This window comes from Arabidopsis thaliana (assembly GCF_000001735.4).
Source record: "Arabidopsis thaliana chromosome 1 sequence".
NCBI lineage: Eukaryota > Viridiplantae > Streptophyta > Magnoliopsida > Brassicales > Brassicaceae > Arabidopsis > Arabidopsis thaliana.
Window position 1 is genome coordinate 19,657,877 of NC_003070.9, and position 22,981 is coordinate 19,680,857.

The 22,981-nt window shown below is 35.9% G+C and overlaps 8 protein-coding genes and 2 pseudogenes across 12 annotated transcripts; 6 read left to right on the forward strand and 4 right to left on the reverse strand.

Annotated features, from left to right (window-relative positions):
- The first annotated feature begins 737 nt into the window (after nucleotides 1–737).
- Nucleotides 738–4,310, forward strand: AT1G52780 (PII, uridylyltransferase (DUF2921)). The gene has a single exon (NM_104156.3). It carries the CDS (start codon nucleotides 970–972, stop codon nucleotides 4,147–4,149), a length of 3,180 nt encoding a protein of 1,059 aa, NP_175687.2. The 5' UTR covers nucleotides 738–969; the 3' UTR covers nucleotides 4,150–4,310.
- A 7-nt stretch (nucleotides 4,311–4,317) lies between these two features.
- Nucleotides 4,318–5,425, reverse strand: AT1G52790 (2-oxoglutarate (2OG) and Fe(II)-dependent oxygenase superfamily protein; the record flags this gene model as incomplete). Its single annotated transcript, NM_104157.1, has 3 exons — nucleotides 4,318–4,560; nucleotides 4,643–4,967; nucleotides 5,061–5,425. The coding sequence occupies 3 exons, from the start codon at nucleotides 5,423–5,425 to the stop codon at nucleotides 4,318–4,320; spliced, it is 933 nt and encodes a 310-aa protein (NP_175688.1).
- A 721-nt stretch (nucleotides 5,426–6,146) lies between these two features.
- AT1G52800 (2-oxoglutarate (2OG) and Fe(II)-dependent oxygenase superfamily protein) lies at nucleotides 6,147–7,755 on the forward strand. Its single transcript, NM_104158.2, has 3 exons — nucleotides 6,147–6,547; nucleotides 6,748–7,069; nucleotides 7,244–7,755. The coding sequence occupies exons 1-3, from the start codon at nucleotides 6,168–6,170 to the stop codon at nucleotides 7,484–7,486; spliced, it is 945 nt and encodes a 314-aa protein (NP_175689.1). The 5' UTR covers nucleotides 6,147–6,167; the 3' UTR covers nucleotides 7,487–7,755.
- Nucleotides 7,756–9,250: 1,495 nt separating this feature from the next.
- Nucleotides 9,251–10,361, forward strand: AT1G52810 (2-oxoglutarate (2OG) and Fe(II)-dependent oxygenase superfamily protein; the record flags this gene model as incomplete). Its single annotated transcript, NM_104159.1, has 4 exons — nucleotides 9,251–9,633; nucleotides 9,705–9,831; nucleotides 9,929–10,039; nucleotides 10,113–10,361. The coding sequence occupies 4 exons, from the start codon at nucleotides 9,251–9,253 to the stop codon at nucleotides 10,359–10,361; spliced, it is 870 nt and encodes a 289-aa protein (NP_175690.1).
- A 767-nt stretch (nucleotides 10,362–11,128) lies between these two features.
- AT1G52820 (2-oxoglutarate (2OG) and Fe(II)-dependent oxygenase superfamily protein) lies at nucleotides 11,129–12,551 on the forward strand. Of its 2 annotated transcripts, NM_104160.3 has the most exons (3): nucleotides 11,299–11,722; nucleotides 11,792–12,113; nucleotides 12,197–12,551. In NM_104160.3, exons 1-3 carry the CDS (start codon nucleotides 11,340–11,342, stop codon nucleotides 12,443–12,445), a joined length of 954 nt encoding a protein of 317 aa, NP_175691.1. In that variant the 5' UTR covers nucleotides 11,299–11,339; the 3' UTR covers nucleotides 12,446–12,551. The 2 variants fall into 2 exon arrangements, with proteins under 2 accessions (NP_001322453.1, NP_175691.1); NM_001333563.1 differs by having other exon boundaries at nucleotides 11,129–11,722; nucleotides 11,792–12,551.
- AT1G52825 (sporulation-specific protein) lies at nucleotides 12,519–13,183 on the reverse strand. Of its 2 annotated transcripts, NM_001333564.1 has the most exons (2): nucleotides 12,763–13,183; nucleotides 12,519–12,661 (listed from the first exon to the last, which is right to left on the reverse strand). In NM_001333564.1, the coding sequence occupies exon 1, from the start codon at nucleotides 13,016–13,018 to the stop codon at nucleotides 12,782–12,784; it is 237 nt and encodes a 78-aa protein (NP_001319209.1). In that variant the 5' UTR covers nucleotides 13,019–13,183; the 3' UTR covers nucleotides 12,519–12,661; nucleotides 12,763–12,781. The 2 variants fall into 2 exon arrangements, with proteins under 2 accessions (NP_001319209.1, NP_849801.1); NM_179470.4 differs by having other exon boundaries at nucleotides 12,613–13,147.
- Nucleotides 13,184–13,423: 240 nt separating this feature from the next.
- Nucleotides 13,424–14,145, reverse strand: CDT1 (cadmium tolerance 1). Its single transcript, NM_202281.4, has 2 exons — nucleotides 13,936–14,145; nucleotides 13,424–13,788 (listed from the first exon to the last, which is right to left on the reverse strand). The coding sequence occupies exons 1-2, from the start codon at nucleotides 13,982–13,984 to the stop codon at nucleotides 13,649–13,651; spliced, it is 189 nt and encodes a 62-aa protein (NP_974010.3). The 5' UTR covers nucleotides 13,985–14,145; the 3' UTR covers nucleotides 13,424–13,648.
- A 454-nt stretch (nucleotides 14,146–14,599) lies between these two features.
- IAA6 (indole-3-acetic acid 6) lies at nucleotides 14,600–15,776 on the reverse strand. The gene is made up of 3 exons (NM_104161.3): nucleotides 15,284–15,776; nucleotides 15,001–15,091; nucleotides 14,600–14,872 (listed from the first exon to the last, which is right to left on the reverse strand). Exons 1-3 carry the CDS (start codon nucleotides 15,681–15,683, stop codon nucleotides 14,794–14,796), a joined length of 570 nt encoding a protein of 189 aa, NP_175692.1. The 5' UTR covers nucleotides 15,684–15,776; the 3' UTR covers nucleotides 14,600–14,793.
- An 887-nt stretch (nucleotides 15,777–16,663) lies between these two features.
- AT1G52840 lies at nucleotides 16,664–18,235 on the forward strand (annotated as a pseudogene; the record flags this gene model as incomplete). The annotated part of the gene is made up of 3 exons: nucleotides 16,664–16,679; nucleotides 17,681–17,976; nucleotides 18,056–18,235.
- A 1,465-nt stretch (nucleotides 18,236–19,700) lies between these two features.
- AT1G52850 lies at nucleotides 19,701–21,904 on the forward strand (annotated as a pseudogene; the record flags this gene model as incomplete). Its single annotated transcript has 1 exon — nucleotides 19,701–21,904.
- Nucleotides 21,905–22,981: the final 1,077 nt, after the last annotated feature.

Genomic DNA, 22,981 nt, shown 5'->3' on the forward strand with positions numbered 1-22,981 from the left:
CAGCCTCAGCTGCTATCTATAAACCTGCATTAGCTATAGCGGCTCTTTGGGCCAAATATTTCGGCCCAAACAATATCAAGCCCAAAATATTTGTCGTTGAAAAAGGCTACTTCTAAATTATCTTCTATATATGTACGAATGAAATTGACGTATCTTATGGTTCGAAGAAAACAACAAAGACTTGAGAAGAAAACTAAAGTAAGTCGAGGTCAATGACTAATGGGATCTCACTTAAAACATATCCCGTCGAACACGCCTCTTCCATCTTTAAAGTCAAGTCAACCACTCACGCATAAATTTATTGAACCAACCACTAAAAATTGTGATAACAATCATTTATATTTAGATAAATCATTTTATTTATTCAAAACTTTGTTATGCGCTAATTACTATTAATATCTAACCAATTAGTCAGGATTTTTCGTATTTTTTAACATGACCTAAATATAGATATAAATTTAGAAATATAATGTTAATGATTAATTTTTTTTCATTCTTATTAACTATATAGTTAGACAACGGAAAACATCTGAGATGATTAGTTGAGGGTCTATGAAAAATATCAAATATATATATATATATAATTATTTTCAGCATTAATATTTATTTACTGGAAAAAAACAATGCAAATGTTGGAGTAAATTAAAAGAAAAATAATTAAGGGGAACTAATTGTTCAAATAAATTAAAAGAAAATTCCAAAGACTTTTCTCTGTTCACTGTTCTGCTTAACTTCGAGTGTAATTGTCTCTCTCTCGATCTGTGTCATCGTCACTAGTGATGTAACTTCTTCACCAAATCGAATATTACAGAGAAACCCATACATCAATCCTCATTGTTCCCAACTTCCTCTTCTTCTCTTCCGAACCCTTTAATCAAAGTTTCCATCTTTGTCCCGAAATCAATTGTCGCGACTCGCAAGTTCCTGTCTTTTTTCTCCACAACAAGAGCTTCTTCTGTTCTTGTCAGTATGAAAACGGTAATAAATCTCCTTCCTTTGCTCTTTCTCTCATTTGGGTTCCTCTTCTCTTCTCTAGTAATTGCTTCCTTCTCGGAAATGGAGCCCGTACCTATGTTTGAATCAATCGGCGAACACAGAGATGAATCCGCACCTAAGATTAGTTACGATCGTATCAATGATGTGAAGAAAAAGTGCAAATCAGTGTTATCTTCAGCTTCTGAATTAAAGCTTGAAGATATCTCTAGAACTCCTAGAAAATCAAAAAGGAATCTTGGTTTTCGATACGGAGATTGGAATCAAGATTCTGGTGATTCTCCGATTCTACCTTTTGATTCAACGAACACACTTAGAAACTCGTCGACGAAGCCTATGAATCTTGTTTCTTTCTCAGTCACAGATCTAGATCTCCCACATCGAACCAAGAAATACATAGGCGTCAATGGTGTTTTGCTTCTCGCGATCACAATGTTTAGCGAATTACCAAGCTTAAGATCTTATGGGCTCCGTGAGTTTGAGTTATGGCCAAGTCATACTCAGCTTAAGATCTCGTTTCAAGGGATTTACGTTGAGAATGATGATGATGAAAGAGTTTTGTGTATGCTTGGTGAAACAATGTTACCTTCTCGTGATGAATCTGATTCTTCTAATCCATGGAAATGGGTTAAAGAACATGACACGCCTCCTCTTTTACAAGATGATATGATTCTGCTTCTTCTTCGGTACCCGAAAAGCTTCACATTGACTAAAAGAGTGATTCAAGGAGAGCTTACAAGTCTAAACCAGAAGCCTAGTCTCAAGCTTTTCGACAAGATCCATCTCTTTTCTCAGCTTGGGAAATCTGTTCGTTACGATTTCGTCTCTAATGATTTGGTATCAAAGGCTTGCGATCCATATCCTTATAAAAACGATACCTTTACGAGCTCTGGAAGTGGTGGTATCAATGTCTATAAAGAGAAAGGATTCTGTGATCTTCTTCAAAGAGTTACTAACCGCGCGCCTCTAACCGTTGTACCTAACTGGAAATGCCACGGTACAGATGAGTACTGCAGCAAGTTAGGTCCGTTTGCGTTTGACAAAGATATTAAATCAACGGATGGTAGCTTTAAAGATGTGAAGTTGTATATGCAAAACGTACATTGCGAGGAAACCGCAGCTCGGTCTCAATCCGATGCTGTTACAAAAGTCTCGGCGGTTTTTCGAGCGGTTCATCCGAATGAGAATCTTTACATTTCAGGGATGAGATCAGGGATAGACAATATGACTGTTACAGCTGAAGGGATTTGGAAACCGTCTAGCGGGCAGTTATGTATGGTTGGTTGCAGGCGAGGCCAAGTCGATGGCTGCAACGCTCGTATTTGTTTGTATATTCCAACTACTTTTTCGATAAGGCAGCGAAGTATACTTGTAGGAACATTCTCCTGCCTAAACACTGAGAAGAATTTGACTCCGTCTTTCTTCCCTTTGTCGTTTGAGAAGCTTGTGGAGCCTATGGATATGCAGAATTACTTCCACTCTTCGGCTTCGCATCCGTTTTATAGTTACTCGAAGTTAGATGATGCTGGTGCTATCCTTGAGAGAAACGAAGAGTTCTCTTTCGGAACTATAATCAAGAAGTCGGTAATGCATTTTCCGAAACTAGAAGACTCTGATGATTTGCTTTCGAGCCTTTCTCTTCTTGCTGAGGACTTGACTTTCCATACACCTGCATTTACCGAGAAACGGGCCTCGGGAACTAATTTCGGCATGGATGTTCTCTCGCTCGGTCCTTTATTCGGACTTTTCTGGCGTACTTCGAACTTTTCCATCGCGGATCAGACAACTCCTTACCGCACAAAAGCTGAATACACTGAGAAACAGCTTCTTCTGAACGTATCAGGTCAAATCTCACTTACAGGGGAAAATTTCGGTAACTTCTCTGTTCTTTACTTGGAAGGTCTTTACGATGAGCATGTTGGGAAAATGTATCTTGTTGGATGCAGAGACGTGAGAGCCTCATGGAAAATCTTGTTTGAGAGTCCTGATCTTGAAGCTGGGCTAGATTGTTTGATCGACGTGGTGGTTTCTTATCCACCGATCAAATCACGGTGGTTGGCTGATCCAACTGCTAAAGTTTCAATATCTAGCAACAGACCAGAAGATGATCCTCTCTATTTTAAACCTATTAAGCTCAAAACAACTCCTATCTTTTACCGAAGGCAACGCGAAGACATTCTTTCTCGTGCAGGCGTTGAAGGGATTCTCAGGGTTCTCACTCTTACATTCTCTATCGGATGCATCACGAGCCTGCTTTTTTACGTTAGTAGCAATACCGACTCGCTTCCTTTTGTGTCCCTTGTAATGCTTGGAGTTCAAGCTCTTGGTTATAGCTTGCCGTTGATCACCGGAGCAGAGGCTCTCTTTAAAAGAAAAGCAGCTTCAGCAACAACATATGAAACACCTTCTTATGATCTACAGAGAAGTCAATGGTTCAATGTGATTGATTACACTGTGAAGCTCCTCGTGATGGTCTGCTTTCTACTTACTCTAAGGCTTTGTCAGAAAGTGTGGAAGTCCCGTGCCAGATTGCTCACTCGAACACCTCAAGAACCGCATAAAGTTCCAAGTGATCGCCGTGTGCTTCTCGTTGTCTTGATATTACACGCACTAGGATACATTGTCGCGCTGATTCGACATCCGGCAAGAGCAGATAGATTAGTTGGTGGAAGTTACGGATCTAATGCTTCAAATTGGTGGCAAACTGAAACAGAGGAGTATATTGGTTTAGTTCAAGATTTCTTCTTGCTCCCTCAGGTTATTGCTAATGCTATGTGGCAGATTGATTCCCGGCAGCCACTAAGGAAGCTATATTACTTCGGGATCACACTTGTCAGACTTTTCCCGCATGCCTATGACTACATCGTTGGCTCTGTTCCTGATCCTTACTTCATTGGAGAAGAACATGAGTTTGTTAATCCGAATTTCGACTTCTTCTCTAAGTTTGGAGATATCGCCATACCTGTTACCGCGATTCTACTTGCTGTCATTGTGTTTGTTCAGCAGAGATGGGACTATGACAAGCTTTCACAAGCTTTATCCTTTGGACGGTTTAGGATTCTCCCTTCTCGTTCTGTTAAGTACGAGAGAGTAATGTCCGAATCCGAAATGGTTTCGGGAGCCCGTGTCAATGGAAATCGCGGTGATGAAGAATGATTTTTACTCGATTTTGTGTATTAGATATGGATCAAGTCCTTGTTGTGACGTACCATGCAAGTATATATGTTTTCTTGAGTAAGATTACACTTATTTTGTCACTTTAAGAGTATTACATTCCGCATTTATGAAGCTTTAAATAGTAGATACATTCATAATAGAAGCGGTTCAAAAACCGCAATAAGCTTTGATAGGGCACTCTGATTTGTAACCCGTGTCGGTACGGTAGAATCGAAGAAGACCAAGATGATCAAATGGCTTATACATGAGAGGATGTTGATGATCAATAAGCTCTTCTGGTACTTGAAGAGTTCCATTGTTGAATGCAAACATTCCAAGAGAGTATCTGTCTGTTTCACCGCTCACAAGAACTTGGTGTCGTGGAGACCAAACCCTATCGTTGCTCCATGCCTAAAGGTATATACTTAGATTACTTCAGTTTATGTTTCTCTCAGTTACAGAATTGTAATTTTGTATTATGATTTAACTTAACCATCAATGCATCGCCTGCGACGACCATGAAGAGTGAAGGTGATGATAGATTGATATTGATTCGCTCTCCTTCTCTAGTTTCCATTTCTAGCCCATTGACTTGATCTTGGTGAAGTATTGTTGTGAAGCTCTTGTCTGTGTGTGTAACAAATCCTAAAGTAGGGTTTTCGTTGTTCGGTGCACGATTCTTCAGCACACGGAGAAGGTAAGTGGTTGATTCGATATATGGATCGTAGTATTTCTCGACATTATAGCTTTGGAAAACCATCCGAGTCACCATTTGATCAAGCTCGGCTGCAAACTCCGCATACTTATACAAACATTCACTAACATATATAAACCAAGCAAAGTTGAATGTTTAAATATCGGACAATGATAGTTGAGGATTCTAAAATGTTACTGGATCCTTTTATACATACCTAAAATGTTCATTTCCTTGTGGCCACATCAAACCGGTGAAGCTTCTGGTTGCTTCTAACGAAGTGGCATTATCAATGCCAAGACTTTCATGAAGAGGAAGAGCTGGAATCTGACCAACGTAGCCATTTAAGGGCTTATCGTATTTGTTCTTCATTTTGGTCTGTGTTGGAAGATCAAACAAGTCGACCAAAGAACCAAAGACTCGATCAAGAAGATCTAAAGGAGTCTTGTCTTTAAGATCTATGATGAAACATCCATATTCTTCAAGTGCTTGTCTTATGTTTTCTCTTGTTGATTCCCAATACTTTGTGCCTGGTTTCAAATCTTCTCTTGAGAAATCTAAGGTTGGAATCTTAGGGGACATTTTGATACTTGTTATTTTCTTTTAAGATTTTGATACGTTTTTTTTTTAATTTGCCTATGTGGTGAATCATACCTTATATGTATATATAATCTCTTATGTTAAAGTTAGACATGGATTTTAGACTATTGTGGATGATGGAATAATCTCTGAGATGAAAATGGATTTTGAATGTCCATTAGAAAACAAATGTTGAAGGGATCTTACTTCTTAGATTTCAACTATCCGTTTTTGAATGAAAACAAATTATTTCTATAGTAGTATTTCTAGTCACCGGAATCCATGGACCACAATATATAGTAATATTACTAGTCACTCGAATCCATGGACCACGCTATAATGTAATATTACTAGTCACCGTAATCTACATGGACCACACTGTAATGTAATATTATTCGTCATCTGAATCTTTGGACCACATTATAAACTAACATATCCGATAGTTTCTTTGAGAAAGTAGCTATTAAACTAAATCAAATAGCTAATATGAATTAACCAGCTGGTATGGATTCAGACCGGAATTGAGTTTTCGGAATTTTTATTTGTTTGGTTCAATTCTTTCGATTTTTCGAATATAGAGTAGATATAACCATTCCATCCATATGAAAAACCAATTCGGTTTTGAGATTTTCTTAAAAAAATTGATTCGGTTTGTAGCGGATTGTTGTAAATAAAAAATCTCTATAAATAGCAAGTGTTGCTGGTTAACACAAGAGTGTTAAAATAATAAAACAAAGAATCCCATATGGCCTCAATCTTGAAGACTACTAAGGTTCCTATTCTTGATCTCACGAGCCAACAAGAGTTGAAACCAAACACATCCACGTGGCGTTCTGTTTCAAGAGAAGCTTGTGAAGCCTTGGAGGAATACGGCTGTTTCTTGGCCGTGTACGACGGAGTAACACAGCAGCTAGACGATTCCATCTTCGCCGCTGCTGAGGAACTGTTTGATCTACCGACGGAGACAAAGAAGAAAAACGTAAACGAGAAGCCTTACCATGGCTACGTTGGTCAAATGCCTGTGATCCCTCTTCATGAAGGCCTTGGAGTTGACTATGTTACCAACAAAGAAATTGCTCAGAGATTCACTCATCTCATGTGGCCTCAAGGAAACGATCGGTTTTGGTATGTCTTAGCTCGATTATTTATAGTTTTCATATCAAATGAAGCCAAGAACTAAAGTAATATATAAGAGATATGGACCAAAGATCTCAACGCCAATTAGCTTTTGACTTAGACCAATTCTAACTTATATTTTCTCACTTTAGGTCAATAGATTGCTCTGTTTGAAACCCTAACTCGGTATTGGTATCTTGCCTTTGCAGCAACACCGTGCACACTTTCTCAAACGCAGTTGCGGAATTAGACCGACTAGTGGTGAGGATGATATTTGAGAACTATGGTGTTGAGAAACACTACGAATCGCACGTCGGGTCAAAGACTTACCTACTAAAGTTCCTCAAGTACTTGGCTCCACCAGAATCTATCTCGATGCCAGCTTTTCCTCAGCACACCGATAAGACCTTTCTATCAATACTTCACCAAAATGATGTAAATGGTTTAGAGGTGAAATCAAAAGACGGTGAATGGATTTCCCTTCAACTCCCACCCAAGTCATACGTAGTCATGGCCGGTGACATCTCTATGGTAAGTCAAACGTTTTATTATATAAACCAATAGAATTTCTTTTGCTAATTATAAATGAAAATGTTGTGTTTGGCGTTTGCAGTTTTTGTAGCCTAAAGTTTTCAATTTCACCTAACTATGCAAGTATGTGAATTCTTGATTTCTTTATTGATGTGATTTTTTTCCCATGGTTAGGGTTGGAGCAATGACAGGATACGTTCTTGTGAACATAGAGTGACAATGGAAGGAGATAAGACGAGGTACACTTTAGGTCTTTTCTCGTTTCTCACAGACTTGGTTTCCATTCCTGAGGAGCTTGTGGACGACAAACACCCACTTATGTATAAGCCATTCGATAACATCGCTCTCATAAACTTCTATACAACCAAAGAAGGGCGTGAAGCAAACTCGACTCTCAAAGCATATTGTGGTATCTAAAAAGCATCTGTACAGCCATATGATTGATTAGGTTGACAATATTTTTGTTTGAATGTGTATCTTATTGGTTCCCTACTTGCATAGTCAACTTTTAATATCATATGAAAAAAGTTTTTACCTCTTCTAGTGCTTATATATATGTACTAAGAGATAAAGAGGTTGGGGGCTTTTGGTCCATAATCCCCTCGGACTGGGACTAGAGCAAGTAAAACTAGTTTTCTCTTTCCATTGTTTACAAAAATATTAGAAGATTGTTTTATTTATGCATGGCATTATTGTTATGTTTTTTATTTGATTGAAACCACAACTCTTTAAGTATTTATTTTAAACAAATTACTTATAACATAAAAATTTGTAACTCAATCGGAAGAAACTTTTTTTGCCATTACAAGTTTCCAAAATAATATCAAGTTAATGAAAATGTTTTATATATCCCAAACTAAATTAAAATCTAAACTCCTTTGAAATTTTGAGAAAGAAATTAGGTTTCCTTTCAAATTTGGATTTTTGGTTTGGATAGCAAAGTAGCTAAATAGATTGCTATGTTTTGAATCCTAATGCTGTCTTTTTGAAGTGATAATCTGAATCTACATATACATTTTTGCAGCTATTTTGATAAATAAATCCTGGAGTTGGAACTTATTTACAATGGCTGCCACTGGCTTATTCAATTAACTATCAAATCAAAGCAAATCTTATTCAAAGGAATATGCTCTTATTCCATGGCCTAATTATTTTTGCCAAAATAGTTTAAATATTTAAAAATTAAATAATCATTTGAAAGAAAACTTTAAATTGATTTAAATTATAAATCTTTTAATAAAAATATTATTAAAAAAACAAAAAATTAATTTCACCGAACAGGATTAGATAGTAGGACTAGATGGGAGAACGTGTTTATAATATTATAATATATAAACTTTACAACAATTAAATAACCATTTGAAAGAAAACTTTTAAATTGATTTGAATTAAATATTTTTTAAATTAAAGTATTATTAAAACAAAAATAACAAAATAATGTCTAATTTTACTGAACGGGGTTAGTGGTAGGACGGGTTTGGCCGATAGTATTACGAGACGGTATACTACAAGTGAAATCCATTAGATACGTTTAATTTCACTGTGCAGGATTAGATGGTATGACGGGTTTGGATCGATAGTAATACGAAACAATATACTACGGGTGAAATCCTAGATATAAACACTAAAAAAGCAAACAATATTAATAAAACAAATATCTACATATACATTTTATATAACAAATTTTATTAATAACCTAGCCCCGCGGTATACCGCGGGTCAAAATCTAATGTTATCTCATTAATCAAAGTGATAATCTTATGCAAATCTGAATATTATTTCATTGATCAAAGTGATAATGTTTTATAAATCCTTACATGATTGGTTCTTAATGTACAAAGTTTCATTTTCAATACGATAGGATAAAAAGTTCTAATCGTTTTCATCAATTTGATCCAATTAAACGGTTATGAATTTGGTTCTCTCCGTACAACGTTTCATTTTCATTATGATAGGATAAAAAGTATAAATTATTTTCAACAATTTGATCCAATCAAACCATTTTGAAGTTGCGTATTACAACAATAAGAGTGCTAAATTACATTCTTTCTATATTACAAAGATTAAAGAGAGTCTTGTCGAAACCATAAATGTATCAAACTCTAGTAGTCTTCAAAACGTTATATTATAAACAAATATATAGAGAGACATCTAAAACAGAACAAGTTTCTAAAAGGGAAAATGGTGAGTTTGGAAACCACTCTTGCTCTTCAGCTCCCGGTTATCGACTTCACAAGTCGAGACCTAAAACCGGGAACTATCCAATGGGACTCGGTGAGAGCCGATGTCCGGAGAGCTTTAGAAGAGTATGGATGCTTTGAGGCCTTGTTCGATAAAGTCCCTCTCGAACTTCGAAAGGCGGTTTTCGATGCTTCTGAAGAGGTTTTCCAACTACCTTTAGAAACCAAAAAGAGAGTTGTGTCAAAGAGAAAATACAGAGGATATGTGGGTCAAATCCCAACGTTACCTTTGTTTGAAGTCATGGGCGTTGATTTTGCAGAAAATCCAGATAAGGTCAACGCCTTTACTCATAAACTTTGGCCACAAGGCAACAACAATTTTAGGTATTTGATTTTGGTTTTTCAAAATTTTGATTTGAAATATACAAACTCTAAAAATTCTCTTGTTTCTGCAGCGAGGCGGTTATGTCATTCGCTGAGAAAGTATCAGAACTGGACTTCATGACCCGAAGAATGATTATGGAGAGTTTCGGGCTCGATGAAAGCTACATAAAGGAACATCTGAATTCGACGAAATGTCTCGTGCGGTTGATGGAAATACCAAGGAGTTGAAGATACAGAGGAGGAGTTAGGCATGGAGGCTCATACAGACAGAAACATGCTCACTATACTTTGCCAGAACGATGTAAAAGATGGAATCGAGGTGAAAACTAAAGACGATAAGCATTGGATCAAAGCCAATCCTTCTCAAGATTCTTCATTCATCGTTCTTGGTGGAGCTATGCTACACGTAAGTTTAAACTAATCTTCCTCTTAAACACAGTAGCTTCTACGATCTTTTTTAATGTAAAACATGTTTTCAGGCACTTCTGAATGGTCGAGTGCTTACCGGTGTTCACCGAGTGATGAGGATGGGAGCTAACATAAGATTCTCAGCCGGATTGTTCTCTGTTCCGAAAACAGAGGATTTGATATATGCACCGGAAGAATTGGTTGACGCTGAGTATCCTCGCTTATATAAGCCCGTTGATTTTGAAGCATACTTTCGATATACCATTGAGGGACCTGGAAGGAGAGATCTATCTGCTCTCAGAACTTACTGTGGCCTTTGAGAATATCAAAAATAACGTCTTCCCCAAAAATAAGATTAAGAATAAACTTGTTTGATTTGCTGTTACCAACTTTCCATGTAAACCCATCTCCATCAAAATATTTAAAGATAACGTTTCAGTGTGAAGATTAAGTTTGAGATATAATTATGTTCATACCAGAACTGATTTGTGATGTTTTTATGTCTTTGATTGCCAAACCATAAGGAGACGTTATCTATACGTCACATGTTTGAATTTATAATTTGCAGAATTGATATGAGTTCATTTCAAATTACTTTTCCTTGGAACACCAAAGTAGATAGACTTTAGGTAGATTACTCTGCTCTGAACTTCTGATGTACCTAACTCAAGTTTCTCAAACAGAACCATTCTTGTTGCTCTGTTTTGAAACCTAACTCTGTTTGTTTTTAGGCAAAACTAGTCTCTGAATGCTATATGATCAAACAAAAATGGAGTTTGTAAACCCTAGAATAAGTTTGTCTTCTTTGCTTTATTCTACACAGTTACAAACAAAAGCAAGGTGTTGTCAGAAAATAACTATATCATATCACCGAACTATCCTTGATAAAGGTTACTTTTCCCCATCCTCCAGAATAAAAGCCAAAAGAAGATAAAGCAAAGAATTAAACTTTAGAACAAAGAAAAAAAAGAAGGGTTTAGTGTTATTGTATTGATTTGATGTGATAAAATCGCCGTGAGGTATATATATGGTATGGAGTTAACATAGGATATAATGGTATCTAACAAGCAAATAATTGATCTTAATGTCTTGGACCAATTATGTCAATGGCGTTACGTAATTTTTAATTCTCTAGTTTAAAAATAAACAATGATTTTCAGCTTGATGAACTTGTCATCTTGCGCAGAGAATCATTGGAATATAGATACCTTGAGGCTGATATCAAGACATATATAAATGGGATGTAACATTTCAGTTCAGTAACTTCATATTTAGCTATCTCTCTTTTGTCTCAGTAAATGGGTTCCGAAACTCCTCTTCTTCCCCTTCGCCTTCCGGTCATCGATTTCTCAAACAAAAACCTCAAACCAGGAGAGCCCGAATGGGACTTAACCAGAGCTGATGTCCAGAAAGCTCTACAAGACTATGGTTACTTCGAGGCCTCTTTCGATAGAATCCCTTTTGAGCTACGGAAATCGGTTTTCGGGGCCTTGGAAGAGCTTTTCGACTTACCTTTGCAGACCAAACTGAGAAACGTGTCCAAGAAACCATTCCATGGATACGTTGGTCAGTACCCGATGGTGCCACTGTACGAGAGCATGGGGATTGATGATTCTGATATTGCAGAGAAAGTAGACGCCTTTACAGAAAAACTATGGCCTCAAGGCAACATCAGTTTCAGGTCAGTAAACTTTCTCTCCTTATATCGTTTAGTTTGACATATATTGATCAGACATTCTATTACTACCAGCACAACAATCCAGTCGTTTTCTAAGAAGTTATCAGAGCTAGACATAACTATCAGAAGAATGATCATGGAGAGCTTCGGACTCGATAAATACATCGATGAACATCTTCACTCAACGAATTACCTCCTGCGAGTAATGAAGTACAAAGGACCTGATACAGAGGAAACAAAAGTGGGGCTAAACGCTCATACTGATAAAAACATAGTCACTATACTTTACCAGAACCATGTTGAGGGTCTAGAGGTGCAGACCAAAGACAAGAACTGGATCAAAGTGAAGCCAACACAAGACTCTTTCACCGTCATGATTGGAGATTCTCTCTATGTAAGCCATTTGTTTATACTTCCTTCAAATACAGAATCAATTCCTGAAAAAGCAAGATCAACCCAAATGTTTTGATGTCACAGGCATTGCTAAATGGTCGACTACACTCTCCTTATCACCGTGTCATGATGACGGGAACAGAGACAAGATACTCCCTCGGATTATTCTCGATACCAAAAGCAGGACACATTGTGAGTTCACCAGATGAACTCGTTGACGAAGAGCATCCTCGACTATTTAAGCCCTTTGACCATGTCGAATTCCTTCAATTCTACTACACAGAAGCTGGACAAAGATCTCAATCTGCTCTCAAAACTTACTGTGGAATCTAAAAACATCAAAAGCTTTCTTATTTGCTCAAATTCTCAATAATTTCAAAGTACCCTTTTACATCAATAAGAAGAAACTCACCAAAAGTAAGAAAATTTCACCAGTTCTACTACACAGAAGCTGGACAAAGATCTCAATCTGCTCTCAAAACTTACTGTGGAATCTAAAATCAACAAAAGCTTTCTCATTTCTTCAATTCTCAATCATTTCCAAGTACCCTTTTACATCAATAAGAAGAATTTCACCAAAAGTATAAAACTTTCAACCAAAGTCTGTGACTTTCGATATGATCTTACAGGAATCAAAAACATAAAGTTACCTTTTTTGCAATAGATCAATTAGAAGGGATTTTTTTTTTTTTTGAGGGCAAGTTGTTTAGCCATCTCACGTAGCTCTTCAGGTGAAGGAGGACGAGGAGCTTCTTTAGGATAAACAACGTATGAATGATTGCCCATGAATTTCTTGATGTTGGTGCTGTTGTTGGCGAATGTATAGATTAGGACGATTGGTACTGCGACGTATACACCGAATTTGGCGATTTCTAGAATCCCCTTTGATGTTCCTACTGATGACATTTGTATGAGACTCCAATATCTTGATGTGATTCACATAGAACACACGATGAGCAAGCTTTTAGGGGTCTTGATTAATTTGGGGTTTTTTGGATTGAAATTGATGAACTGTGACAATGAAGTGGATCAAATCGACGACAAACGCTAATGTTTATAAAAAGTAAAATACAATTGTTGAATAATTAAAAAAAAAATCGAGAAAGAAAACTAAACCGAACCAAAAATAAACCAAAGGTAATTTGAATTTATTTATAAAATCCGATTAATTGAAAAATAATCGAAACCAATTCTAATGTATTTTAAGAAGAAGAAAAAAAAAAAACTTGTGTATTTAAAGTTTTAAACCAATATTTGATTTTGGCGGTAATTTTGGTTTCTAGTTTTATCAGTCAGTTTATAAAACAATAAAACCATTTGTGATTTTGTTCGGTTTGGTATTGTTTGGAATCGGTTCAAAATTTAGGTGAACATAACTTGAAAGCGAATTATACAGAAAATTTGACTGGTTGGCCCGGTTTCGCCCGGTTTGATAAGTGAAAATTTGTTCATTAATATATACAGTACTCAAATCTTATCAACTTTTAGAGTTCTTGAGCCATTACATATACATTTTATTCGCAAGACTAAGTAGATCTAAAAGAGCAATTGTGATGCGAGGGACACAATTAATGAGAGTAATGTTGAGATGATGATACATATATAGAAATCAAACGCAGCAGCAACAACACTTGCACTTCTCGTAGCAGCAACAGCAACAGAACAACGCGTAAAACCTACAACAGGTTAAAAGATTATCAAATAATCAAGAACTCCGAATTCGATAAATAAAAAAAGAAAAGAGAAGAGATACTAAATGATACAAAAGGGTCTACGATACAGATACTAAATGAAAAGAGAAGAGATTATATTTTGGTACGGACGTTGCGAATAAGCAGCCTTGTTCGTCTTGCCGTTTCTTGACATTGTCATAGTAAGTCATTTCTTGTTGTGGCGGTGCCTTCATTCTTTTGCGTGAGTGTCTTGATAACTTTAGGGGTTGGGATTAATTGGATGTAGTATATATATAGACTTCAAATCTGCTACCTGCAAACTGATATGATCATTTAATACGGAAGATATGGCAACATTTATTTGGACCGACAAAGTGGTTAGAATCTTCACCCAAAACTACATTTGATATGATATAGGAATAAGCCAGCTTTAATTTGGCTCTTGGTGAAAGAAAAAAACAAATATTTAACATTTTTCATTCTTTCTTAAATTAGTTGGGAAGATTCATTAGGTTTTCACTATTTTTAGCTCCGTTTAAGATTCATAGGTTTCCACTATCTTTGGATCGGCGATAAAAAGATGATTTAGCCGGAGGATTTATAAAGTTATAATAATCACGTACCACTTGATTTTTAAGAGAAAATAATAGTAAGTCTAGAAAACTACTAAAGCAAACTATTGTGAGGCATTACTTTGTTGTTATGGTTTTTTTGTAGTTGATTACCCTCGTTTCCTTTTGTACTTTTGTGAACAATTTCAAGTGTTATATTTCATATGAATCATTCAGACGAAAAAAAAAAGTATTGTGAGGCTAAGAAACACCTTTAATGAGCCATAAAACATTAAAGTATGATACGACCAGTAAGGAAATACATTTGAAGAAAACGTATATATCATCATTATCATATAAATTTTACAATTTGAAAAATGATTATAATGAAAAAAAATTACTCAACGGTTTTCAAACTTTATGGTTAATTAAAGATGATCAACACTAGCTAGTATGATTAATCTTGCTGGAGACCAAAACCAGTTGCATCTGATCTCTTCACGATCCTCAGCCTCTTGCATGATTCTTTAAACATCCTGCCGACAAAAAAAATTTACAATTTAAAAAATAAAATTACAAATTTTTGACTTGTAAGAGGTTAATTATATTCATTTTGGTAAATTTGATAATTGAGCATTGTAATGCAAGCTAAACATAAACTTACTGCCAAGGTACATCTCCGACGAGCATCCAGTCTCTATCCTTGTCTTCGTATATAATAATGTATTCACACTTCTTACCCTCCTTCGCCACTCCTGCATAGTTTATATATACATGTGTTATATTTCATAAAGTTCCAACTAATATATGTGTTTTACTCTCTTCACACTTCCAATATATATAGAAACCCTAACAATACGTATATATAAAGTTTATAGCTCAATTATAAACATGGTCATGTAACTATTAACTAACGTTACGGGAAATTAGTCCATGCCATTACTAACCTATGCCAAGACAGCCGAAGAGATTCTCAAGAACCGTGACTAGATTAATATAACTGTTGCTCGAACCAAGGTCAATCTTCCTCATGTATGGCACACCATCCATGCTCACTTTCACGTAGCCTATAGCTTTCGATGCTTCCTCATTGTTCTTCTTTCTCCTGTAAGAACACACAGGTGGCCATCCCACCGCTTGACTCTTCACAACCGGCAGTGATTCATCTTCAACTGATGAAACGACGCTGTTTTCATTCTCAGTATCTAACGCTGATGAGGTCATCATATCCGAGAGCACCCTCTTCTTCTTCTTACTCGATCCGCATACTGATATTTCGCTATAATTATCTCCTGGAAGACCCAATCGAAGCTCTGTGATCTCGAGTGCTAGACCTTCCTTTGCCATTTATTTCTTCTCTTTTTTCTTTTTGTTTAAATTTGGCTATATGAAGTTTTGATACTTTTTTTTTCTCTCAAGCACTTCTCTTGTTGGAATGATAGTATTGAGCTGCCTCGTGCTTTTATATGTTGTCAAGTTGCTCCAACAAGATCCAATAATATACTGACACATGGAAGAGACTAACATTCATAATTATTTCTGTTAGCTTTGTGGAGGAAGACAAGGTTAGACCAAAGACAGGTCAACTGAGGATGTGTTGGTCGGTCACATGAGAGACATATGTTGGGTCCTTGTTCTTCATTTTTGTTTATATAGGATTTGTTTTAAGAGAACAAATCTTACCGGTGTTAATATTTGTTAGGTTTCTTATAAGATTTATCATTGGCCATCTTTCCTAAACATTACATGTGTTATCCTTAATAATATACAATTATGTATTCTAAGGATACTGTATTAGTATTATTTCTTAGCCTATTCTTGCTCACATTTTTATTTGGTAGTTGAATACAAATTGTACATACAGGTACATCAAGAATCACATAATGTAGATTTGAGAATCAATGAAGAAAAAAACCCTCACATCAAGGATTGGAATTAGAATTAAGGAAGTTGAGTGGGAAATAACATGTAATCAATAGGACACGTCTATCATCGGACTATCACTAATGTTTTTTTTTTTCTTCTTTAATTTACTTTATTTGTGGCTATTATTTTTCCTATTTTAAATATCTTAATGCTTAATATTTGTTCACATTTCTAAAAAATAACGGCTGGATTTTGTGATAGAATGAATAGATGCATTTAGCTTTAAATTCGTTACTTAGTGACCTAAGTTAGTTACAAAATATAACACAAATAATCTGAATAGGTAAGAGTAATCTGGTTCTTTAGTCTACTACTCTACTCTATAAACAATCTTTTGCATCGATCATATTCAAATCTGGATTTTGCAATATAATATACAGCTAGATATTTGAGGGAAGAAAATGAAAAAACGTGTACGTGAGTTGGTTCTTGAATGAAGAAGAACAAGAAGTTGGTCCATGTGACATAATATGAACCATAACAATTAGGCAGACGCGTTAATTTCACTTCATATCAAACAACATTGGTCGTCCCAAGTGTTAAGTGTCTTTCACCAATGTTTCCATGCATTTATGATTTATGTCCCATTAATTCTTCTATATAGTGTATTAATATTTAATCTCGGATACTTTAGTAATACGTATCTGCCAAAAATCATTTGGTATACTTTTCCACGTGATTCATAGAGAAGAACGACCAAATAAAAATAAGATGTCAAGTATGTTCCTACATCGCGTAGCTAAATGATGAAACCGCATGAACTTTGATTTGAATATTTATTTTTGGGTCATATACTAATTCTGATCAAATAAATAACACGCAACTTGGAATAAATTTATGTATATAAATGTAATCAGAACCAACAGAATATATATCTAGTTCGAAATCATGAAGGCAACTATAAAATTCAGTATTTACAAGTGTGATGATAATGAAAGTGTAATTGTATGAATCTCCGTGAATGGAGAGTTATGTATTGAACATATATATAGGGTTACATGAGATAAGCATAAATCTGTTCCTAAGATATTAGATATATACAAATATAAGATTCTCATATATATAATCTAACAGAAAGACAGAGATCATAAGAAGAAGAAAAAAGAATGATTCAGTTTGATATTTTTATATATTTCATATTTTAGAGAAGAAAAAAAATGTGTTTTAAACTAGATAATGTTTTCAACTTTCAATGTAAATTTTTTTAATTGTTTTCACGATTTAAGTTCTGTAGGTTGTTTTATTATTTGTTGAATCGTATTTAGGTACATAATAAATGATTTTTAGTTTAAAAAATAAATAAAAATAAATGATTAATTAATTTGTGTGCAAAACATTTAAACATCTAGTATCAAAGACGGAAGAAGTATTTAAGTTGGAGTTGATAAACCTTATAAACTTCCAAATACCACTACAAGAAAACAAGCGATTTGCGAGGACAATTTGCGATGGAAACAATCCCTCGCAAATTGCTACAGATTTGCGAGACATTTGCGAGGGAGAGAAGACACGTCGCTTTTCCGTCGCAAATTTTGCGAGGGATAATTCCCTCGCAATATTGCGTGAAATTTGCGAGGAACTTGCGAGGACGAAAAAATTCCTCGCAAAGTCATTGCAAATTGCGAGGGACTTGCAAGTACAAATATTGTTCTGTGGGAATTTTTGCGACGAAACTTACAAAGATCGTGATTTCGCTGGATGGTTAAAATTATATGTAAGTAATATTTGGAAATTTTGATATCTTAATGACTTATGTTGAAATGATAAACTTAATTAAAATCTACTTTATGTAGGTTACTAACGGATGTGAAAATGAACTTTTACTACTTTGGTTGTATGAGATCGTTCAAGAACCAAGATCTAAGATCACAACCGCAAAATCATTCGTGGTCGATGTCAATGCAAACAAGACTTATGCAAAGTTCAAACCATTTATCCTAGCATCACAAGCTTTCTATCTTACCCGCGTGTGAGGCCTAGGCGTGAAGTGTGGTTATCGGTTATTAAAGTTAATTCCAGAGGCCGTATAGTCGGCCTAGTTGATGATGTTGTGATGTAACAAGAAAGTCTCAGAGAAGTTTCCATACCAGACATAACAACAGAAGATGTTATCCACATTGACCTACAAAATAGACAATTAGAAGACATCACAGACGGTTCCGAAGAAGAAAAACAATAAGACGAATTCAGCAAATCTGCTGAAAGCGTTGAGTAAAAAAATGATAGTAATGATTCAGAAAATGAATAAGAATAAATGTTACTATATTGTTTACTTTTGATGTTTTTACTAAATATAATAAATAAATGAATAAATAATTCAGAAAATGATTTATATATACTTTCAATTTTATAATTTTAAAGATTTTTTGTAATTTCAAAACTTATAAATTCTTAATAAATTTCTCATTTTAAATATCTGAAATTTTTGGATATTTTTATTAATTTTTGTTTTTTGAATACTTTGCGAGGAGTTGCTATTGACCTCGCAAATCCCTAGCAATTTGCGAGGGATTTGCGATGAAAGACGCAAATCCCTCGCAAATAAGTTGAAAACCCTAATAAGTCGTTTCCTCGCAAGTCCGTAGCAAAATTTGCGAGGGAATTGCGAGGCTTTTTAAATATATATATACACTGCAACCGTGTTTGAGCTGCGCTCAAACCTAGCCGCACACACCGAAACCCTAAAATTTTCTTCTTCTCTGTTCTTCTTCTCTGTTCTTCTTCTCCGGATCTTCTTCTCCGTTCTTCTTCTCCTTTGTTCTTCTCCATTCTTCTTCTCCGTCGTGCCACATCCTCTACGAGGAGATCCAGATAGCCGCCGCTAACCAGGAAACCCTAATTTCGGAGGTTTGAAATCGAGTCTCTTCCGTCTCCGTTCTTCTTCTCCGACGACAACTCGGTCTTCTTTGCCGCCTCTCCTCTCACATCGATCTGCAAGGTAAAGAAATGTTTCTATTTGAAACCTTATCGATTTTCTGCAGATCTTAGTAAGGTTTAGTTTTACTTATTCGATTTGTTCTGTTTCATTTGATTTGGGTTTCGTTTACTCAATCGATTTGTTATGTTTCATTTGATTAGGGTTTCTTTTACTCAATCGATTTGTTCTGTTTCATTTAATTAGGGTTTCGTTTACTCAATCGATTTGTTATGTTTCATTTGATTAGGGTTTCGTTTACTCAATCGATTTGTTATGTTTCATTTGATTAGGGTTTCGTTTAACAAACAACTAAATGATGAGCATGTGTATAGCATTAGACAACTTTATATTTTGTTGGTTATGCAAATTTTTTAGTTTAATCCCACAGGATATCTCGACTAATTGTGATTCTTTTATAATAGAGTTTCATTTTAATGTTTGATTTTCTCTTTAGATCTTATTAGGGTTTCATAATTTGAGTTTGATTGTCTCTTTACTAATGTGTTATTTTTATTTGCAAGATGAGCTTCTCCGGGAACGATTATACAAGGTATCTGTCTCAGCAGCAACAGAGTCCGCACACGAGTGTAAGTGAAGGGAACACCTCAGCTGTTAATGGTACTCGTCGTTCCTCTGCACAACAGATGCCAACCGATCTGAACTCTAATCATCCGGATGGTTCTGCTCCCCAACCGCAAAATCATTCGCCTCAACCTTCAGTCAATCATTCGAATCCTCTAACTGCCAGGCTTAACGACATGACACTAGAAGAGTTGCTTGAAAGTCCTGGGCGTGCATCTTTGCCTAGATTAGATCCTAACCGTCCTCCGGGAACTTTCTGGTAAGTATAAGTCACTTGTTTTGCATTCTAAGTTAATTTACATAATGATAAGTCACTTGTCTCTGTCTGATGGAATCTTGTTTTGTAGGTTTGACGATGACACATCAGTAGCAGCCACTGTCCGGAGCATTTTTGAAAGAGATTTCAAAGAGCCTCACGCTAATTGGACACAGACACCAGCACCAGTGATCAAACGCTGGTTTGAGACATTTGCTGTAAGTCTTTTCAAGTTGTGTTTTATTTTGTAAAGCTGTTGGAATTGTTTATTTCTGATGTGTCTTGTTTTTTTGTAGCAAGTGTATAACTGGGACGCTGCAATAAATGAGAGAGTGCGGAATGAGTTTGAAGCAAAGCTGAAGGATAGGATGTCTGATCAAGTCTGTCGGTGGAAGGGAAAGTGGAGGGAAAAGGGAGATGAGGCCAAACCAAAGTGGATTGATCCAGATGTGTGGGCAGGTCTTGTTAAGTTTTGGAAGGATCCTAAGTCGGAATTAAAGAGTATCAACAGTAGAAATACAAGATACCATGATCCGGATGGCCTCGGGATACATAAACATCGCTCTGGCCAGACTTCTTACAAAGCCCGTGCTCGCAAACGTGTAAGTACCTACGCACCTTTACTTTATTTACATTGTTGAACAAACAACTAACCATATTTTTTTTTCTGCTCCAACATGTGACTCACTGCCCGAACTTGGTTGTAGTGTGAGATGACTGGAGAGACTTGTCCAGATTTTCTTGTGCTCTTAGATGAGACACATAGAAAATCTGATGGAACTTTCATTGATAGAAAGTCTGAGGAGGTTTACAAAGAAGTTTCTTCGAGGATTCAAGAGGAGGAGTCTCAGCTGTGTTCAGGGGACACTACGGAGAGCACAGCTTCTGGGGGGTTATCTATTAAGGCCAAGAACAAGATTTATGCTCAGGTAAAATTTTTGTTTTGTCATTGTGTTTTGGGTTACTTGCATTATGTTTTGGATGGCTTGCAACATTTCATTGTGTTCAGTCATTTGTCTTTCACTTCAATATAGTTTTGGCTGGCTTGGATTATGTCATTGTCTGTTCATGATCTTGTCTTTGTCATTGTCAGATGGCTTGAGTAGATAGTTCTTGTCATTGTCTTTTTTAGTGTAAGTCTGTTGTGGCTTGCATTATGATATATTGAATATGAAACGGTTATGATTATGTCATTGTGTTTGTGATTTTGTCTTCCTTAGTATTTTCTATTGTGGCTTGCAATAAATCATAGTGAATATGAAACTGTTATGTCATTGTCTGTTCATGTCCTTGTCTTTGTCATTGTCGCATGGCTTGGGTAGCTAGTTCATGCCATTGTCTTTTTCAGTGTTTGTTGTGGCTTGCATTATGATATACTGAATATGAAACGATTATGATTATGTCATTTTGTTCGTGATTTTGTTTTCCTTAGTATTTGGCAATTGTGGCTTGCATTATATCATAGTGAATGTGAACCTGTTATGATTTGTTGTGTTTTTGGTTTTGAGTTTGTTACAGGTTGCTCCAAAAAAGAAAGGCAGGGTTTATGGGGCTGGTTCATTGCAGATAGAAGCCTCCTCAGCTCATGCTGGTCCAGTGCTGCCTGGGGAAGACCCGGTTGTTCTCTCTCGAAAGCTGGCTGTCGCTGAAGCTACTATTGCAACCCAAGCTGAGAAGATCACTAGCTTTGACGTCTACTTCGATTATCTTGCCGATAAGGATCCAGAGTTCGCTGCCCTCTTTCGAGCCAGAACCTCTACAAGGACTGAGCCGACCAGCTCCAATCCGATACCGGAGGAGCCCAATACCGCAGCTGCTCCATCTGCTGGGATCAGAGATGAGGTAGTCGGAGCCACAGGATCATCCTCTCCATCTCAAGCTTTCTAAGATTATAACTTGCATTACTTTGGGTCAAGAAACATAGACTTTTTTGGTTTGTTTAATTATGTGTTGAATACTTGGATCTTTATTTCAGTTTCTATAAACAATTATGCTTTCAATTTCAATTCAAGTTTCATTTTCAATTTCAATTAGTTTTCAAATAATCTAAGTTTAATATCAAATATAAAGATTTAATCTAAATCTAATAGCTAAACAAAACAGTAATTACGCTAATTAGTAAACTCAGTGTGATGCAAATAATTCGCAAATTCGTCGCAAAAGTTACTAGGGATTTGCTACTAAAGCTAAAACACATCGCAAGTCCATCGCAAAAATTGCGAGGGAGATGCGACACCTGTTTAAATTGCTACCGTTGTTGTCCCTCGCAAATTGCAACTAGTTTGCGAGAGATTTTGTTCGTCGCAAAATTTGCGAGGGAATTACTACTGTTAACCATTTGCGAGACGCGTTTTGCGAGGAACTGCTGTTCCTCGCAAATCTCTCGCGATTAACGATTTGCGAGGGATTACCGACGAAATCTTCCGTCGCAAGTCGCCTGTTTTCTTGTAGTGTACAATGATTAAAATAAGGAGACAAATAACTTTTCTAAGGTAGATACTTGATTAATACGCAGGAAATATGATCATAATAATAACAGTAATAATAAAATGATAGTAATTTATTTTCTTATTGATAAGAAACAAGCTATGAAAATAATTGATTTATTTTTGGATTGCCGAAGCCTTTAATGGAGAATTTCAGACCTCCCAAAATTTGAGACAAATATGTCCTTATGAAATTAAATATACAATTCGATCCAACCGAAAAATAAACTAGGACGAAGACACCACTACCCCAACAATAATAATTAGGATTCTTAAGAGTGTTTTGAGGATGCATTAGCGTGTCTAATGATATAATCGACCCTGATAAAGTGAAATTACTCATCAAATTAATGCTGCTATTTGAAGGAACTTTGATTTTTTTTATCAACCGAAAGTTGAGTTCTTTTTTTGACTAATTGTAGTTTAATACTAAAATATGTATGAAGGTTTTACGCATAATGATATATCTTACTAGCTA

Bases quoted from the DNA above. Each gene is read 5' to 3' on its own strand.
- AT1G52800 (NM_104158.2), top strand. From the start codon at position 6,168: ATGGCCTCAATCTTGAAGACTACTAAGGTTCCTATTCTTGATCTCACG. The intron at 6,548-6,747 runs GTATGTCTTAGC...TTGCCTTTGCAG, and splicing joins CAAGGAAACGATCGGTTTTG to CAACACCGTGCACACTTTCT. The intron at 7,070-7,243 runs GTAAGTCAAACG...TCCCATGGTTAG, and splicing joins TGGCCGGTGACATCTCTATG to GGTTGGAGCAATGACAGGAT.
- IAA6 (NM_104161.3), bottom strand. From the start codon at position 15,683: ATGGCAAAGGAAGGTCTAGCACTCGAGATCACAGAGCTTCGATTGGGT. The intron at 15,092-15,283 runs GTTAGTAATGGC...TAAACTATGCAG, and splicing joins CTTCGGCTGTCTTGGCATAG to GAGTGGCGAAGGAGGGTAAG. The intron at 14,873-15,000 runs GTAAGTTTATGT...TTTTGTCGGCAG, and splicing joins GTCGGAGATGTACCTTGGCA to GATGTTTAAAGAATCATGCA.
- AT1G52780 (NM_104156.3), top strand. From the start codon at position 970: ATGAAAACGGTAATAAATCTCCTTCCTTTGCTCTTTCTCTCATTTGGG.
- AT1G52825 (NM_001333564.1), bottom strand. From the start codon at position 13,018: ATGTCATCAGTAGGAACATCAAAGGGGATTCTAGAAATCGCCAAATTC.
- AT1G52820 (NM_104160.3), top strand. From the start codon at position 11,340: ATGGGTTCCGAAACTCCTCTTCTTCCCCTTCGCCTTCCGGTCATCGAT. The intron at 11,723-11,791 runs GTCAGTAAACTT...TATTACTACCAG, and splicing joins CAAGGCAACATCAGTTTCAG to CACAACAATCCAGTCGTTTT. The intron at 12,114-12,196 runs GTAAGCCATTTG...TTGATGTCACAG, and splicing joins TGATTGGAGATTCTCTCTAT to GCATTGCTAAATGGTCGACT.
- CDT1 (NM_202281.4), bottom strand. From the start codon at position 13,984: ATGACAATGTCAAGAAACGGCAAGACGAACAAGGCTGCTTATTCGCAA. The intron at 13,789-13,935 runs GTCCGTACCAAA...AACCTGTTGTAG, and splicing joins CAAGGCTGCTTATTCGCAAC to GTTTTACGCGTTGTTCTGTT.